This window comes from Mastomys coucha, unplaced genomic scaffold, assembly GCF_008632895.1.
Source record: "Mastomys coucha isolate ucsf_1 unplaced genomic scaffold, UCSF_Mcou_1 pScaffold5, whole genome shotgun sequence".
In the NCBI taxonomy this organism is placed as follows: domain Eukaryota; kingdom Metazoa; phylum Chordata; class Mammalia; order Rodentia; family Muridae; genus Mastomys; species Mastomys coucha.
Window position 1 is genome coordinate 53,565,999 of NW_022196911.1, and position 19,070 is coordinate 53,585,068.

The following is a 19,070-nucleotide window of genomic DNA, read 5'->3' on the forward strand; positions in this document are numbered from 1 at the left end:
CTGCTCCAACAATCATGCTTGTCTGCTATACTCCCCACCATGATGGTCATGGAGTCATCCTCTGGAACTGTGAGCCCCCAAAAAACTCTTTCTTTTAGAAATTTCCTTGGTCATGGTGCTGTCACAGCAATAGAAAAGTAATTAAAGCATCATCTATGGAAAAGTCGTAGCATCAAAATCCCCCTTTTAGTAAGAATAGCAAGAACCAGGACATGCTAAAGAGGTCTCATTTTAATTTGATCATTTCTGTAAAGATCTTGCCTTGGACTGGAGAGATGGCTCAGAGGTTAAGAGCACTGACTGCTTTTCCAGAGGTCCTAAGTTCAATTCCCAGCAACCACATGGTGGCTCATAACCATCTGTAGTGGGATCTGATGCCCTCTTCTGATGTGTCTGAAGACTGCCACAGTGACTCCACATACATAAAATTAAAAAGAAAATCTTGCCTTGTCAATTTGACACAAACCAGGGTCACCCAGGGAGAGAGGACCTCAACAGAGAAAAATGCCTACACCAGATTGGCTTGTAGACAAATTTGTGGAGCATTTTCTTGACTGATGTTTGATGTGGGGCCCCGCCCACTGTGGACAGTGCCATCCCCAGGCATGTCACCCTGGGAGGTGTAAGAAAGGAGGATAAACATAAGCCTGAGGAGGCAGCCAGTAAGCAGTGCACCTCCATGATACTACACCTCTTGTCTCCAGGTTGTCTCCTCTTGTCTCTTGTCTTGCTTACCTTGAGTTCTTGCCCTGGTTTTCCTCCATGGTGTGACCCATAAGATGAAATAAAGACTTTCCTCTCCAAGTTACTTTGGGTCATGGTGTTTATTACAGCAGTAGAAAGCCATCTAGAACACTCTCTTGCCACAGCAGTCTCAGAGCACAATCATTATCAAATGTGTGTGTGTGGGGGTTGTTCACTGAGCCCACAATGAATGATCGTAGTGAACACACATTTACAGGAGGCACATCCCAGCTGTCGTTCCAGTGTGGAACCATTGGCACAACTCAGATTGCTGCAATGCAGTTGATTGTGTAAGCTACTTTCCTTTTCCTTTTTTCTCCTCTTGTTCTGCTGTCTGCTCATCTCTTTTTCTCTATCTTGTTTCCTTTCAGACTCTCCATTGTTGGCTCCACTCTCACAGATCTTTTCCCTGTATCTTATTCTCTTCTGTGATAAACAACATGGGGGTCTTTGAAGTGGATGGATGACAGACACCTCAAGAGTCAAAGGAGGGTGGGTTGGTGAGCAGGCGGAGGGGAGAGGGAACAGGGTTTTTGTTTGTTTGTTTGTTTGTTTGTTTTCAGAGGAGAAACTGGGAAAGGAGATATCATTTGAAATGTAAATAAAGAAAATATCTAGAAAAAAAAAAGAGTCAGAGGGAAAACACCACAGCAGGATGGAGTTAAGCGGCCACCGCCCCACCATGAAAGCAGGAATGGCAGGGGTTGGGAGTAGGGGGATAATGAAAGGTTGTGAGGATCTGAGAGCAACTGGTTTCTAGTGGTGCTAGAGAGGGAAGAGGACTGCCAGTTTCCTTCCTTCCTTCCTTCCTTCCTTCCTTCCTTTCTTCCTTCCTTCCTTCCTTCTTTCCTTCCATGAATCTGAAGGTCCACCTCACCCCAGCCACTGGGATCACAGCCATGGGTGGCCATATTTAGTTCCCCCAACCCCATGTTGGCGCTGGGGATTTGAACTCAGGTCCCCAGGCTTGCATAGCAAGTGCTCTTACCCACTGAGCCATCTTCCTGGGCTTGAACGTCATACAGTATCAAGCCAGACAAAATTCCTGCCTGGATGGGGGCAATTGAAGGTTTCTTGGGAGGGAGACTGAGTTTATGGTCTCTGAGAGGCTATGCATATTCCAGAAGACAACCCTACATCCATACGTGGACAGGCATCTCTAAGAGAACTCAGCGGGTTTAAAAAAAATGAGCAAATGGAGGGAGGGAAAGGGGATGGGAATAGGAGAAGAACTGGAGGGGATGGAATTGGGGAGGGTTAATTAAAACATAATATGTACATTATGAAAATCTCAACAAAATCTATTCAAATCCATAAGAAACACACACACCACACAGGATCAGAAGAAATCCACCTTACAGAGACCCAAGGTATGGGGAGAGGCATATTAAGATAAAGGGGATGCAGTCACAGTGGCCCACAGAGGCAGAGAGACAGGCAGATCTCTATGAGTTAGAGGCTAGCCTCATCTACATAGTGAGTTCCAAGCCAGCAAAGGCTACATATGGAGGGAGACCTTACCTCAACAAAACAAAACCGACCAACCAAACGCACAAAAATTTCGGGGAACATCTCCACCTAGTGAGCACTCATGGCATAACCGATCATTTAGCCAGTTATGTCTTCCCCCTTTCCCCCACTTCATTCTGTTCGCTCTCACCATGCTGCCTCTGGGCTCCACAACACCTCTGGGCAGCTCTGCTGCACTTGAGGTCGGTGTGGATGATGCCTCAGGGACCCCCGAAGTCCTCAGTGGATGTCCACAGTGGTGACAGGCCAGCTGAAGCCTTCAGGAGTGATAGGTCCTCCCAATTCCTGTTGTTCCTCTAACAGGGAAAGTTATGGCTGCAGGTGGGTCTCATGGCCCTGGCTGACTCTGAAGCCTGAAACACAGCTTTAGTGGGGACTAAAGACAGGATTGGGATGGGCAGATGGTGTGGAGACTCTGGGGCTCCTGAGGTGTAGAGCTTGTGAAGCAGCAGAGAGCCAAGCATGGGGGCACAGTCCTGCACAGTCTGGGGGTGCAGGGAAAGAACCTGGACGTGTATGTAGCTGAGCCCTCTGCAGTGACTCAGCTCTGCTGCAGTTTGGATCTGCCGCCATATACTCAGGACTGGAAACTTCAGTACCAAGTAGCTTGTTGCTACGGGTACGAATGTGGTGTCTGGGAGGGTCCTGGGAAAAGTGAGGCCTCTGAACTTACCTGTAGGCTGCTGCCACTTTGTAGGGTGGTGGCAGTTCCTTTGTGTCATGGTTTAACAGCAATTGCTGCTTTTGGGGTGTGTGGCCTGGGGATCCATGGGGTGTTTAGCCACATGGGCTCTGTGGGTTCTTACAGAAATGACTGCCAGCTACCCAGTAAGACAATGTGTCTTCAGGTAGAAACCACCTTGGGACCTTAGTGTTTCATTACAGGTGGCCTATAGTGACAGTGACAGTATGCTGCATCTGGCTCCCTCTCAGGAGTGGAGGCATGGGGAGGATAAGGGGTGGAGGGATGGGGCTCGAGGACAACTCAACTAATCTGATCTAAGTAGGGATACTGCCACACCCACTCCAATGAAGTCTTGTGACAAGCCCAAAAGCTTGTCAACAGACCAGAGGCAGAAAAAACTTCAAAGGAAGCCAGTCTCTTGGAGTTCATTTGTGGCATCCCCTAACTCAGAGGTAGCCCAGATATGTCCTTCCGAACTCGCGTGCTAGGTGCCCACCAAGATATGATACTATCGCTAAACAAAATTGGACATTGCTCTCTGTCCTTTACCAATGTTCCAACATCTTAGCCAAACCCTGGCTTGGAATTTTGTAAAGAATGTTACCCATCCAGACTAATTGCCTCCGGCATTGTTAGGGAGATAGTAAAAGGGGGTAGGGCATTGAAGTTTACAGAATGGGAGACTTATCCCAGGGCAAGGTCAAGTAGAGTCCTAGTTTCCAGTCACTTATGGCAGCTGAGCCACTCCTAGGAATTAGCAAGAATGAGACTTCCAGAGAAGATTAGCATAGTGGGCGTTTCACTAAGGATGGGTGGGACCTTGAGCCAAGTGTGTGTATATACACGTATGTGTGTGTGTGTGTGTGTGTGTGTGTGAGAGAGAGAGAGAGAGAGAGAGAGAGAGAGAGAGAGAGAGAGAGAGAGAGAGAGAGAGAGAGTCAGCCCAGAGCGCTTGGGGCTGGGGGTGTGTGCAGCTCCTGTCCAGAGGAGTTGGCTGCTGTTTTAGACCCAGTGTGTTTCAGATGACCTCAGATGTACCTTGACCGCTGAGCTGTCAGATTTTTCTTTTCTCTTTTGTAATGACTGTAAAAGTCTGATGCTATTTTGAGAAATACACTCAGATCCTGCACTTCCTGTGTCAAGTCTGCCATTATTTCTCTGCCAACACCTTGTCGACCTGTACCAGAACCCTGTTTCCCCGCCGGGTTGAGGGAGGCCCAGACTGGCCGGCCGGCGGCAGGATACAGTCTGTAGGTATGTTCTATTCTTTTCACACTGAATTACTGCAGATTCTGTAGTGGGTCTTTGGGGTCATTCTGATTTGTGGCTAATTATGATTGTGCTGTCATGGGTACATGAAAGCTGGTCATGTTTCCTACTCTGCTATCCTGGTGATGTCGCTTTGTGATCTGACTGAATCAGAAGTGTATCAGTTTCAAAGCTGATCAAGTTACCGTCACTGATTCCTAGGTATTGCTTGTAAGCAATAGTGTTAGGCATAGTACTATACTGGAGAGGTAGGTTGGTTTCAAAAGCACTTGCTGAGAACCTGAATTTGGCCCATAGTCACCTCCAGCTGTAGGGATCCAACTCCAGCTGCAGGGATCCAACGCCCTCTTGTGGTCTTCTAGGACACGACAGTTACACCAACACTTAAAAAAATGTGTAGTCATTATTATTGATTTGTTTTATGGAGAGCTTTACCTTTGATATAAATTCTATTACTTAGCAAGATTATGTGAGATTTTTTAAAAAAAAAGACCAAAGCAACTGAGAAGACTCACATAGGTTGGGGCTGTGTGTGATTAAAACAAGCAGATTTCCAAAAGAAAGATGGTGGTTGTGGCAAAGCTTGCTTCAGAGCAATCCATCCTGAGTTTCTGGTACTTGGGATGAGTTGTCCAGTGTCAGGCTCCCTGGCTATCCTAATGGTTAGAAGAGGAGACCTGAAGAGACCCCATTATCCAGAGACACTTCTGTTAGGCTCTCTCTCCAGTGAACTGAAGAGCAGCTCTCCACTGCACGTCAGCACCACGCTCAGCTCGGGGAGTCCACAGTCCCAGTGCTGGGTAGCACCTCCATGGCGTATTAAACACCAAGCATGTGTTTACTCTCCTTTTCTTTGCCCAACCCCTGCTAGGAACCTCAGACACGGTGTTGTAGTGTCTTCCCATCTTCATCTCTGTGTCCCAACCGTTCCCACGTGACATAGCTCGGACCTCACATTTATCCACTAGCTCAGCTCAGCCTTTCCCTAGTCATAGCCGCAAGCTTCCACGTCTGCTGCCTGTCTACGCCGGATCCAGGGCTAGTGGGCAGACTCCTGTTCACTCATACTTCTTACACAGATTTCTATTCCTGTTTGTGATTCCATCTAATCTGTTCTGAATGCTCAGAAACCTTAAAGACCTGGCTTTGGCCCCATTCTGACTGTTTCCTCTAAAGTAGCGGTTCTTGACCTCTGGGTTGTGACCATCAGAAAATACCTATTTCTCAATGCCTTAGGAACCCCAACCATAAATTTATTTTCGTTGCTACTTCATAACTGTAATTTTGCTACTGAGCAATGTGCCAGTTCCTGAAGCCATCGGAAGTATGTGTTTCCTGATGGTCACTCCCCACGGCTACTCTAAAGCATTTCCCTAGGAAGGAGGCTCATTAGACTACTCAGGAAGCTCACAAAATTACAAGATCCACAAAGCTCCTCCGGGTTCTGCAGCTTCTGGGGAGGGGGAGACAGGTGGGAGCATCAGCCAGTTGTGCAGGCAGCTCTTGGGATGCAGCTTTCCTGAGCTGTTGCCTAGGCTGGAGGCTGTTTTGCTGGAGACAGTAATGCCACTGCTGATACCCCACACTCCACAAACCACACCCAAAACTCACTGACTTACGAAACTAGGTGTGGACAGAATCATTCCTGTGGTTTGCCATTAGTGACCCACTTTCAGTGAATGAACATGTGTGCTCGTTCATCACTCTCCAGGAAGTCACACAAAGGTTCTGTTCCATTCTCTGTGTGGCTGGGTCTATACTCAAGTCCGTGGAACCCACAAGTAGATAACTGAATATACTTGCATCAAAACTGGCAGTCAATGTGCTGAACAAACGAAAACTGCAACTTTAATGTTAATGCTTCGGTGATGGTGGCTGAGCCTCTGCTGCTCTCAGTGGAGCAGTTTCTTCAGGAGGAGAACAAAGAAGACGGGGGTCGGGGGTCTGACTCTGGCCCCATTTCTGAGGGCTGACTTGCAGATTTCACTTTTGTTACTGATGGTAAAACCCATATAAGCCGTCACCGTGTCATTGCATTGGTCTATGGTTATGCATTTCATCAGCTGAATGGGGATGTTGCTGACACCTGCGGGAAAAACACATGTGATATTTCCCTCCCTGGCCTTAGGTCCCACTTCGATCCACACAGACTGGTCCACAGACAGAGGCAGACCAGTTGCCTTCTCACTGGACTCAGATACACTGATAAGGCCGGCAAGGGGTTGGGATGTTTTTCTCCTAGCACAGGGTCTTCCAGTCCCTAAATTTCCCTAAGCCATGTCAATCAAGTAGTATGTCTTCTATACATGAGTGGACAGAGCCCTTGCTACCCTGCAGTAAACCGCTAGCACTGGGGTGCTGCAGTGTTTTGATTGACACTGTGTGACAGTGGTAGGCAGACGCCTGCGCTGTGCTGGGAGCTGTGAGACTTTCGCTGCAGCCAGGCACCTATTTTAGGATCATGATGACATTACCTCTCATTCTTGGCTTGAGCTGCCTATTATAACAGCAACAGCCACCGGAGTTATCATTTGTGACTATGCTCTATGCCTTTCAAAGTGCTTTTGGGTCCATTCTCTCAGGCACCTGTGTTTACGATGCCGGAGAGCTCCACACACTTTATCTGGTTCGTGGAGCACCACTTGAGCTCTGGACTGCACTCTCTCCCCTTCACGGTGAAGCATGTGGGACACTTGAGACCGCTGGAGCTGAATTCATCCACTTCCTTCTCCTCTAGCTCCTTCATTGTAATTTCCCAGGGGTCTGTCAGTGGGTAGGGGGGGACAAGACAAGATAGAAAACTGGCTGGCCATTGGTCACAGGTGAGAGAAATGCATATGCAAAGAGCTACAGCTTCTTGGAGTGGCCCTTCCCACTCGGCCTCCCCTCTACTCCACCCTTGGCGTCCTCAAGTGACATTTTCTGATTCCTCCCAGTCATATTGGAGTCACCGGATAATCCCCAGCCTATGAGGAGCATGCTTTCTGATGGGGAGGACACTGCATCTGCAATGATAATGCTATAGAGAGAAATGAATGTGTCAGAGTTCAGGGAGGGGTTGCAGTGCACAGGGCTCAGGGAAGCCCTCAATGAAAGGCCATGTTGTGAGTGGAGTCCCAGGGGAGGCATAGTTCCAAACATTTGCAGGAAGGATTTGGCCTTGGAAGCACAGGGTGCCCTCAGAATAGGCTAAAAGTGACAAGGCAGAGCCTGTTCTTCCTGCGTCCTCTGCCTCTGGGGATCCATACTATCTTCTCGGTCATAAGGCAGAAGATCTGTGTGTCCATCATGTGTCTCTATGGTGGTCCTGGGTTATGACAGGGCTTGGCCACTCTGAAGGGAGAGAGGCCCTTGGCAGAGGAGAGAATGATAAGAGCTAGGAATGGAGAAGCTGAGATGGTGAAGGAAGAGTAAGGAGAAAGGGAGAGCCAGGGTTGTCTGCAGAAGTTCTCTCGGTCGCCTTCCTCAGGAGCTTTACCTCTCCATGGCTCTGTGGCCCCATGAGCCGAGGCAAGAAAACCACGAGGGTATGCCCACTGGAGCTTCACACTGTCTCTTGACCTAGCTTGGGTATCAAGAGTTCTGGGATTTCATGTTTAGAAAGAATGAGGACTGCCCATACAGCCTGAATGGACAGGTTGGCCTTGAGCACTGGGTCATGGAGATGCTCTCCATGATGAAGTAGAAGGTCACACAGGGAGAATACATGGGCTGGGCGGCAGATGGGAATACCTCAGAGCTTTGTTCCTGGCAAGGAAGTATGGCAAGTGTGAAAACCCCAGGGCTAGGGCACGAACTCTGCAGCCAGTCCCACAACACCCAGAGGAAGATCCACTCCTAGGTGCTCTAACACACAAAGGATCATAGGATCAGAGGTGAGGAGGACACAGCATCTGCCCCCAAACCACAGGTAACTGGGACCATCGAGATCCAGGCACTCAGGAACTCAGCTCGACCAGTGGCACAGGTTCCCTCCTGTATGGACCAGTGCCCTAAGCAGACCTTGGTAATGACCGTTGCAGTCAGTCCCACAACACCCAGAGGAAGATCCACTCCCAGGTGCTCTAACATGCCCAGAATCAAAGGATCAGAGGTGCCCTGAGCAGACCTTGGGTGCTAACTCTGCAACCAGTCCCACAACACCCAGAAGAAGATCTACTCCCAGACACTCTAACACACCTAGGACCACAGGATCCCAGGAGCTTGGTCACACCAGGATCCCAGGGTTCCAGAGGCTGCTTGACTCTCAGGAACTCTGACACATCCATGATCTCAGGATCCCAGGATCCCAGAATCACAGGACCACAGAGACAGCTGAACACTGAGGAGTTCTGACACAACCAGGATCACAGGAAGGACAGGCTCCAGTCAGATATAGTGAGGGCAGGTACCACTAGAGATAATCAGATGTCGGGAGGCAAGTGTAAGAACATAAGCAATAGAAACCAAGGTTACTTGGCATCATCAGAACCCCATTCTTCCACCATAGTAAGTCCTGGATACATCATCACACTGAAAAAGAAAGATTCGGATCTAAAATCACTTCTCATGATGATGATACAGGACTTTAAGAAGGACATAAATAACTCCATTAAAGAAATACAGGAGAACACAGATAAACAGTTAGAAGCCCTTAAAGAGGAAACACAAAAATCCCTTAAAGAATTACAGGAAAACACAATCAAACAGGTGAAGGAAATGAACAAAACCATCCAAGACCTAAAAATGAAAATAGAAACAATAAAGAAATCACAAAGGGAGACAACTCTGGAGATAGACAACCTAGGAATGAGATCAAGAGTCATCGATACAAACATCACCAACAGAATAGAAGAACAGAAGAGAAAATCTCAGGTGCAGAAGATATCATAGAAAACATTGACACAACAGTCAAAGAAAGTGCAAAAAGCAAAAAGATCCTAACCAAAACATCCAGGAAATCCAGGACACAATGAGAAGACCAAACCTAAGGATAATAGGTATAGAAGAGAGCAAAGATTCCAAACTTAAAGAGCCAGTAACTACAACAAAATTATAGAAGAAAGCTTCCCTAACCTAAAGAAAGAGATGCCCAAGAAGGCTATGGAACTCCAAATAGACTGGACCAGAAAAGAAATTCCTCCCATCACCTAATAATCAAAACACCAAATGCACAAAACAAAGGAAGAATATTAAAAGCAGTAAGGGAAAAATGGTCAAGTAATATATAAAGGCAGACCTATTAGAATTACACCAGACTTCTCACCAGATACTATGAAAGCTAGAAGATCCTGGGCAGATGTCATACAGACCCTAAGAGAACACAAATGCCAGCTCAGGCTACTATACCCAGCAAAACTCTCGATTACCATAGAGAAACCAAGATATTCCATGACAAAACCAAATTTACACAATATCTTTCCATAAATCCAGCCCTACAAAGGGTAATAGATGGAAAACACCAACACAAGGAGGGAAACTACACCCTAGAAAAAGCAAGAAAGTAATCTTTCAACAAACCCAAAAGAAGATTGCCACACAAACATAATTCCACCACTAACAACAAAAAGAACAGGAAATAACAGCCACTTTTCTTTAATATCTCTTAACATCAATGGACTCAATTCCCCAAAAAAGACACAGATTAACAGACTGGATATGTAAACAGGACCCAGCATTTTGCTGCATACAGGAAACACACCTCAGTGACAAAGACAGATCCTACCTCAGAGCAAAAGGTTGGAAGCAAATGGTCCCAAGAAACAAGCTGGAGTAGTCATTCTAATATTAATAAAAATCAACTTTCAACCAAAAGTTATCAAAAAAGATAAGGAAGGACACATCATACTGGCCAAAGGAAAAATCTACCAAGATGAACTCTCAATTCTAAACATCTATGCTCCAAATGCAAGGGCACCCACATTCATCAAAGAAACTTTACTAGAGCTCAAAGCACACATCGCATCCCACATAATAATAGTGGGAGATTTCAACACCCCACTCTCAGCAACGGACAGATCATGGAAACAGAAACTAAACAGAGACACAGTGAAACTAACACAAGTTATGAACCAAATGGATCTAATGTATATTTATAGAACATTTCATTCTAAAGCAAAAGAATATACCTTCTTCTCAGTACCTCACAGTACCTTCTCCAAAATTGACCATATAATTGGTCACAAAACAGGCCTCAAAAGATACAAGAAGATTGAAATAATCCCATGCACCCTATCAGATCACCATGGACTAAGGCTGTTCTTAAATACCAACAAAAACAATGGAAAGCACACATACACATAAAAGCTGAATAACGTCTACTCAATGATAACTTGGTCAACGAAGAAATAAAGAAAAAATTAAAGGCTTTTTAGAATTTAATGAAAATGAAGACACATCATATCAAAACTTATGGGACACAATGGAAGCAGTGGTAAGAAGAAAACTCATACCTTTAAGTGACTCTAAAAAGAAACTGAAGAGAGCTTAGACTAGCAGCTTGACAGCATACCTGAAAGCTCTAAAACAAAAAGAAGTAAATACACCCAAGAGGAGTAGACCACAGGAAATAAACTCAGGGGTGAAAGCAACCAAATAGAAACAAAAAGAGCTATACAAAGTATCAACAAAACCAGGAGCTGGTTCTTTGAGAAAATCAACAAGATAGATCAACCCTTAGCCAAACTAACCAAAGGGTACAAAGACAGTATCCAAATTAATAAAATCAGAAATGAAAAGAGAGACATAACAATGAAATATATCTTAAAATAATTATTGTTTTTTGAATATCAACAGTTGAAAATATTAAAATCATGTTCTATAAAAAAAGAAAACCCCAGGGCCTTTGTTTTTCTGAAGGATATTTTATATATGCGTATGCATATATATGCATATATGTCAGGAGCCATAATGGGACAAACTAATAACTAGCAGGTGATCATCCTGAAATGGCCTGCTTTGGATTATTATATAATCTGTGACAGGCAAGGCTGTAAGGGATTCATTTTAGGAAAGGTTCCTACTATTAATATGCTTTTCCTGTTATTATTATACATATATAACAGTCACTATTAATATAGCACACCCTGGAGCAGATCTCTGCAGATCCAAGAAGTTGTACTGCCTTACAGTGACACTAAATAGATAGATGACTTAAGTCTTTATGATGATCCTATAAGAATTCCTAAAATAATCTCAGTGATCATTAAGCTCATTTATAGTGGGATTGCTATTAGGTTCTTTTGTGATCATCAAAACTTCGATGAGAACTCTGTCAGTCTCCTGAGTATCACCAGTTAATTGCTCTTAGATGATAACCAGACTTTCTCCTACTCAGAGCACATTCCAAGAGGTTCTAAAACAATTAACCAGATGTCATAAAAAGGGAACTAATGATTTATTATAGGTGCTAGGACAGAAGATAAAATATTGACTGGGTTTATCTATGCAAAACTTCACATATAACTTGGTTATGGTTTTAAACCTTTGGTGAACATGTGGAGTGAGACAGGTGAAGGATGTTCAGCTAGATAATTACCCCTAATGAATATGCATGTAAACATTCTGTGTTGTAAACTTCTATTTCAATTTGATTTTCTTTGTGAACTTTTGATGAACTTTTTAACATGTGATCATGTATTCTGAAAGATGTTTAGGGTCTGAGGACAAAGAGAAGAGTCAGAACTGGGGGACTGAGGTGAGAGGAATGGAAGTGAGAAGAACTGAGCTGAGAGAGGAACTGAGCTGAGAGAGGAACTGAGCTGAGGAGAAGTTTTTAGACAGAACACTTTTTAGATTAGAAGGAGAATGCAGAGTGGAATAACTTAGAATCTATAGGTAACATAAAATACTAAGAGAGCAATGTGCAGAATGCAGAAGGAAAGAGGAAAAAAGAAGATGCTGCAGAGAGCAGAAGGAGCAGGCTGGCTTCTCCTTACCATAGGACAGAACAGGTCCCATGGTAAAGACAAGGCAGGCTTAGTCTTACTAAAAGAAACAAAGCCTTTTACTTACAAACATGGGTTTAATTCATTTAGCATTAAAGGGTAGAAACCTTTTCTTTCTCTATGTAATAAAGATTGGAGCCCCAGTTTTCATCTAGAATGAGTGAGTTCTTTCTGCACCGGTGCTTGGTCTTTTGCTCCATATGCACATGTAAGTATGGATGCGTGTGTAAGTATGTGATTGTGAGAATGCATGCAAACTGGGCCCAGTTGAGTATGAATGGAAATGTATAAATGAATAAATGAGCATGAATGAATCTGTACATGAATTTATATGAGATTATACATATTCACTTATGTAAAAGTTTTCCTTCTGTGAGTGTTATTCTCTTCTCCTGGTTCAATAGAAGTTCATTGCTCCAAACTTCCCCCTAGCCGACAAGCAAGAGGCATCTGGACAATAGGGAACAGGCTCTAGCAAGTAGTCCTTTACTTAATCTGCTGTTTTAGGATGAGATGCTAAATGTTAGAAACTGCAGTTTCTGGCCTCAGAGGATCACAGAAGGCAGGTCAGCTACAATAGCATAGTAACTTAGACTTAGATAAGTAAACTTTTTATTATACAGCAACCCTAAATTTCTCATAAGGCAAAGTCTTAGCCTCCGCCAATGCTCTTCCCCCTTTGCTGCCTCAAGAAGAACCCACAAGAAGAAACACCCCATCGGGGCTGGCCCCCAGCACACATATATGTCAAAATATTTTAATAACTCTGCTTAATGTGTGCTTTTCAATTACTGTCTCACATTGCCCTAGCCCAGCTAATGGGATGGTCAATACTTCTACACTTTTGGCAGAAGCAGGAGCTGATGCAGTGGAGCCCTTACGTGCCTGAATGCCCCAGGCTCTGAAATCCTCAAGACATCCAGGGTGAGCCTATCATTGTCTCCCTCCAGGGTGTGGGTGGAGCCCGGTTTGAAGCAATTAAAGTAAAAAAGAGAGACAAAGAAAGAGAGAAACAGAGAGAAATAATTTATAAAACTACAAAAAGCTTAATACTCAAAGCATTAAAAATCTGAGAAAAACATTTCAAAAAGAATGCCAATCATTAACAGTAAAGAGCCTTCCCAGAACTCCAAAAATATGGGAATTTCTCTTCCTTCTTTCTCCTGTAAATTATCATCCCCACTCTCCTACATTTAATGTGTCTATTTTTATTAAAATCAAAATCAAATATAATTAAAATGTGCGTCCTGAGAACGCTGCAGGCCCATACAGCTAGAACTTGTGTGTATATCAATCCCTGCAGAATGCACAAACAAACAGAAGTTAACAGTGAATGAGAGCAGGCAGCAGCATTCAACTCTGGTGGTTTCATTGGGACCACTTGTTAAGGGAGGAGAGTCCTTTGAGGCACGGAGTTCAAGGGCAGGATGGGTAACATAGACTTTGTTTAAAAACAAATTGACAAGTGAACCAACAGACAGACAGACAGACTCCAAACAACAAAAGCCAACAAGACATTAGCATTACTTTTGTGGGAAGGATTTGATGATGTAGAATCAGTTTACTATAGGTACCGTGGTGGTTTGAATATGCTTAGCCCATATGGAGTGGTACTTTCAGGAGGTGTGGCCTTGTTGGAGGAAGTGTGTCAGGGTTGAGGGTGGGCTTTGAAGGCCTCTTCCTATGCTTAGGGCTCTACACACTTGTGGAAGAGAACGTCCTCCTAACTGCCCGAGGATGCTGGTCTTCTCCTGGCTGACTTTTGAAACTCTTAGCTACTCCAGCATCATGACAGCGCTCACACGACTATGCTTCCTGCCATGATGATGATGGACTGAACCTCTGAAACTGTAAGCCAGCCCAGTGAAATGTTTTCATTTAAGAAGAGTTGTTTTGGTCATGGTTTCTCTTCACAGCACTGGAAACCTTAACTAAGACAGATACCAACTGTCAAGTCTAGCAGTACCTATGCACTTTCTGCTCTGTAACTGTGTTCACGTCAGCTCTTTCACTGCAGCTATCTGTGAGGGTAAGTGATTGGAGATGGCTATATCCCCCTAGGGAGGCTGAGCTGTGAAGCAGGAGGACACAGTGGTAAGCAGAGGTAGCCATACAGGCACTGAGAGAGGAAGCTCGGGGCACACACTTTTGATGGAGGTGGGCAGGACACTGCACACTCAGTATACAATGCTGCCCTGGAAGCAGAAAAGAAACTAGTGTAGGTTTTTCAGTGAATGGCCACCCCTAGAAAAGACCATAGAAAGGTATAGCAGTGCTGTCATCAGAAGCTGACCTGGAGTGCAGAGAGGATTTTTAGCCATTGGCGCTATTATTTTAAAAGCTATAAGCACAGATAATTAAAATGGAGAAAGGGGAATAAGGGTTATAGAAGTTTGCTCTTGCTGGGAAAGGTGGCTATTTTGGCTGGAGAGATGGCTCAGTGGTTAAGAGCACCTGCTATTCTTCGGGAGGATCTTGGTTTGATGCTCAGCACCCACACTGTGTCTCACAATCATGGTAACTCCAGTTCCAGGAGGTCTTATGCCCTCCTCTGGTCTTGCATACATGTGGTATGTAGATATATACATGCAGGCAGAATACCCATACATGTTTTTAAAAATGTCTAACATAGCAAATATTCAAGAAAACACCTCTGTAAACCACACAGGATGGCTCCATTCTACTCTCACCTGTAGAGAAGGGCATGAAGGCAAGGCTACAGGCCAAGAGAAGCCTGCTTGGGGTGGCAGGGTGCATGGTCCAGACAGTTAAGTCCCGTCTCTGTGGAGACAGCATGGTCAGGTGGAGTTTATGCAAAGCAATAATGCCAGGTCATCCCGGCTCCCTCCCTCCCCCATGTGGGCAACATTGCCTCCCAGTCCGAAGCTCCTCACAACTGGAACCAGAGCTCTAAGTGTCCTAAGCAGCCTGGCTCTAGGGTAGTCTGGGGGTACTAAGAAACCACCTAGACTTGTAAGGCTTGAAGGGAACTCTGGCCCATTTTTTCCTCCTTTTTTACAAGGCTAAACTAAAATGGGTGGGTGGGGCAGTTTATGAAGTTCATCTGGATGAACATCATGTCCTCTGGATGAACTGGGAAGGTTGGGTGGCCAGGGTAAAAATCAAGAACCAGTACCGGATGCTGGGGTCGGAGGAGCTGCCCTTCCTAAAGTAGGTCAAACTGCATTGTGCGTGGTGCGCATGCGTGTCGTGCGGGGTCTTGTTCTCATTGGTCTTCATTTTACACTCTTCCCACCTTCTCGGAGTCTTGGCCAATGAGATTTCACTGCCTCTAGCTCCCGAGTGACTAGAGCTATCCTGGCAGGAGATTTATGTAGATATGAGAAACGAGAGGCCTGGAGAATTGAGGCTTTTGTTTTCCCCATCCCTTACTACCTAGTTAAAGATGTCTTCTTGTGGCTGTCTGGAAGATCCTCTGACGAGAAGTACCCATGTAGTTTTAACTGACACTCATTTCTTATCCGCAACGCCCTCCAGTGAGCGAGGCATGGAGAGTAGCAACTCTTCATTTCAGGGCATTTTCTAGTGTCACCCTGTCAGTTACTATCATTTTTTTGGAAGTGTGTGTGTGTGTGTGTGTTGTGTACACATGACTGCCATACCCTAGCACTGTGCCTTGATTGTGAGCATGTTGTTAGTGACAGATCTTAAAGGTACCAGAATTCCTCTGTCACTCACCGACCTTATTGTTGAATCCTTGCTTTTCCATCAGCTGTAGAAACCCCATGTAGTTTCTTGAAGCAACCATCAAGGGATGAATGGATAAAGAAAAGGTGCGATATATACACAGTGGGACATTCTTTAGCCAAAATAAAGGAGGAGGTCTCGTTCTCTGCTACTGACATGTGGTAGTAACTAAACGATCAGAAACTTTAGGAAGCCCAAGGGTTGATCAATCACAGTGGGGAAGCAGCTATCACCTGTAGAGAGAGTTCCCGACCTCCTCTCCCATGCTCTCCCAAAGTCCTCCCCACCCTCCTCTCCACTGCTTCTTGTCTAGAGAACTCTCTCTACAGGTGATAGCTGTATTATGTATAGCTAGCTTTGGAGCCAGGTGATGACTGAAGCCATGGCCTTAAATCGTGTGTGTGTGTGTGTGTGTGTGTGTGTGTGTGTGTGTGAAGAGAAAGGGCTAGCCTTAGGTTTTAAAGAACTTTATCATTTAATAGAAGACTTCCCATCATTTTATAGGAAAGGGGAAAAGTTAGGGGCATGGAGTCATTGTCAATGCAGGAACAAATTCCAAGAAGCTAGCAGCAGGACCAGCAGTACTGAGATCAGGTAAGGAAATGTTCTTTGCAGTTTTTCTTTATCCAGTGTTTGTTACTGATCACAGGTTCCAGGTTCCCTCCTAGGAGTTGACAGTGTGGCATTCAAGAAGCAAATCCTCTACCATCTGCTTCTGTATACTCTAATGGGAAAAAAGAAACTTCAAATTCACAAATAGGATGAGGGGAAGATGGTAGCTCAGAGAGCTGTGGTGGATGGGATAAGCTTTGCAGTTAGATGTCTCTGGTGCTTTAAGCCATTTCTAAGCAAGAGAAGGAGGAGCGATCTACAAATATCAGGTGCAGTTCCTGCCTCGGAGGACTCTGCGGAGGGCTTGCGCTGTCCAGGGTGCTGATAGGGAAGTTTGGGGAAATAGCCAGGGATGAAGGAGTTTGCGGGTTCTTGGCTTTTAGTGGGCCTGGAGGGGAAGCTCCCAGACCCTCAGTGATACAGAAGGGATGGGTTACTTTTTTGGTCCACAAAGAATGCTGGGGTGTTCTGAGGTGGAGGAGAGCCAGTGTAGACAAAGCTCTGAAGAAACAAAGCAGTAACTGGGGGCGGGAGGCAGAGTGATGGCTTCTTCTTTCACTTCTCTGCACAAGAATTTAGGAGTTTACTTCTTGGGTTGTGGGGGAGCCCCCGAATAGGATCCTGAAGTTACTGAAGCAGAGTCCCTTCTTCTTGCCTTAGCAATCAGTGCATATGATGCTGCGGAGAGCTGAGGTACCTGTCTCTCAGTCCTCTCTCAGGTCTCAGGCAGTCCTACTGACTCCACACCTCCCCATTGCTCTCTTCATTGCCCCTGTAACTTCCTTGTTCCTGAGGCTGTAGATGACAGGGTTAAGCATGGGCGTGAGAACGGTGTAAAAGACAGATACTACATCATCTTGGCCTGGCGAGTGATAGGAAGCGGGTAACATGTAGGTGTAGACAAGGGGCCCATAGAAGAGATTGACGACTGTCAGGTGGGAGGAGCATGTGGCCAGGGCCTTCTGACGCCCTTCCACAGAGTGCATCCGGAGCACAGCAGCCAGGATGAGGGCATAGGAGGCGGTAATGAAAGTAATGGGCACCAGGAGGACCACCACACCCGTCACAAATAGTACCTGCTTATAGGCTTCCGTGTCTGCACAGGCCAGCATCAGCAGTGAGGGCACCTCACAGAAGAAGTGGGAGATCTTCCTCGATCCACAGTAGGGAAACTGAAGGGTTAGAGAAGTCTGAATGGAGGCGTTGAGGGATCCTCCCAGCCAGGAGGCCACGACCATGAGCAGGCACACCCGGCGGCTCATGAGCACTGGATACCGCAGAGGGTTGCAGATAGCCACGTAACGGTCATAAGCCATGAGGGCCAGCAGGAGGCACTCTGCAGCCCCCAGGAACATGAAGAAAAACATCTGTGCTCCACAGCCTCCGAAAGAGATGCTTGTCCAACCAAAGAGAAAGCCTACTATCATCTTGGGGACAGTGACTGATGTAAAGAAGATGTCCAGAAAGGACAGCTGGCTGAGGAGGAAGTACATGGGGGTGTGGAGTCGGGTGTCCATCCAGATCAAAAGGACCATGGCCGTGTTGCCTGCCACAGCAAGGATGTAGACCAACATCACCATACTGAACAGGAACAGGTGTGTCTGGCTCTTGTCAAAAAGGCTCGTCAGCACAAAGCCAGTGATGGAGTAGTTCCTGTGTTCACTACCCATCTCCTGCTGAGAGGCACTGTGGGGAGAAAGAACCAGCTCACCAGTGGCAGAGAGAGGGAAAAGGGTTGAGGTGAGAAGAGAACACTCAGGGAGCCCAAGGGACCACCCAGGGAGCCGGAGAGTAGCAGATATACTTTGTCATTAATGCACTTGCCGGTATTTGTAGGATCATTATTTCACAGGAAAAACACTACTGAGAGGACAGTCTGTAGTGAAAGCAGAGTTCAGAGGGAGGCACGCTACTCTGAATGTGTTCTGGGTAAGAAGGAAGCTAACAGCTCAACTCCTCATTCCACAGGGAAAGCAAGGATGGTAGAAAAAACTCCAGTACATCACAACACCCCTACCCCATTGCTGGAATACACATCGTTATTGATATTTTACAAACTTATGCCTGACTGGCTAGATCCACACCTGTGTGAGTTATATGGTTCAATATTCTTTCTGATGTGAGGATTCGTCTGATTCATTTTTCTTACAAGTGAGAGCTGTGCGTGTACCTGAGAAGGGGCATTTTGTCATCTGCCAAAGCCGCCTGCCCAGCCGCACCTTTCCCTTGTGGTCCTGGCCACCAGGAGACTCACATTTGGGTGTTTGGTTCTCTGGTGCAGTTATTGCTTTATACGAGTTTTGACAACACGTGTTCATCTTCATGCCATTGCCTTCTCATCTCTAACGATTTCATAAACAAGTCTTATCCCCGTAGTCAGAGCCCCTGTCACATCCCAATGCCCACTGGGCTCTGAAAATATAAACACACTGGCCCCTTGTAAGGAAGAAACCCAGCTGTGGTAGCTTCTCCTGAGAGCACCAGAGACCCCAACTCCTCCACTGGGCTGCAGTCATTCAGGTGAGCACCAGAGACCCCAGCTCCTCCATGCTTGGGCTGCAATCATTCAGGTGAGCACCAGTCTCAAAGAACAGCTC

General features: G+C 45.7%; 2 protein-coding genes across 2 annotated transcripts; both read right to left on the reverse strand.

Moving 5' to 3' along the window:
* Positions 1–6,051: 6,051 nt before the first annotated feature.
* Positions 6,052–15,365, reverse strand: LOC116078890. The gene is made up of 4 exons (XM_031354258.1): positions 15,290–15,365; positions 14,844–14,934; positions 6,815–6,991; positions 6,052–6,314 (listed from the first exon to the last, which is right to left on the reverse strand). The coding sequence occupies exons 2-4, from the start codon at positions 14,908–14,910 to the stop codon at positions 6,121–6,123; spliced, it is 438 nt and encodes a 145-aa protein (XP_031210118.1). The 5' UTR covers positions 14,911–14,934; positions 15,290–15,365; the 3' UTR covers positions 6,052–6,120.
* Positions 15,366–17,116: 1,751 nt separating this feature from the next.
* LOC116078872 (olfactory receptor 2T1-like) lies at positions 17,117–18,170 on the reverse strand. Its single transcript, XM_031354234.1, has one exon. It carries the CDS (start codon positions 18,141–18,143, stop codon positions 17,196–17,198), a length of 948 nt encoding a protein of 315 aa, XP_031210094.1. The 5' UTR covers positions 18,144–18,170; the 3' UTR covers positions 17,117–17,195.
* Between the last annotated feature and the right edge of the window lie 900 nt (positions 18,171–19,070).

What these genes read in the sequence shown, in the direction of transcription:
- LOC116078872 (XM_031354234.1), bottom strand. Translation starts at nt 18,143, where the DNA reads ATGGGTAGTGAACACAGGAACTACTCCATCACTGGCTTTGTGCTGACG.
- LOC116078890 (XM_031354258.1), bottom strand. Translation starts at nt 14,910, where the DNA reads ATGCACCCTGCCACCCCAAGCAGGCTTCTCTTGGCCTGTAGCCTTGCC. An exon ending in CTTCATGCCCTTCTCTACAG is followed by an intron (nt 6,992 to 14,843) that starts GTGAGAGTAGAA and finishes ACCCACTGACAG; the next exon opens with ACCCCTGGGAAATTACAATG. An exon ending in CTCCGGCATCGTAAACACAG is followed by an intron (nt 6,315 to 6,814) that starts GTGCCTGAGAGA and finishes TTTTTCCCGCAG; the next exon opens with GTGTCAGCAACATCCCCATT.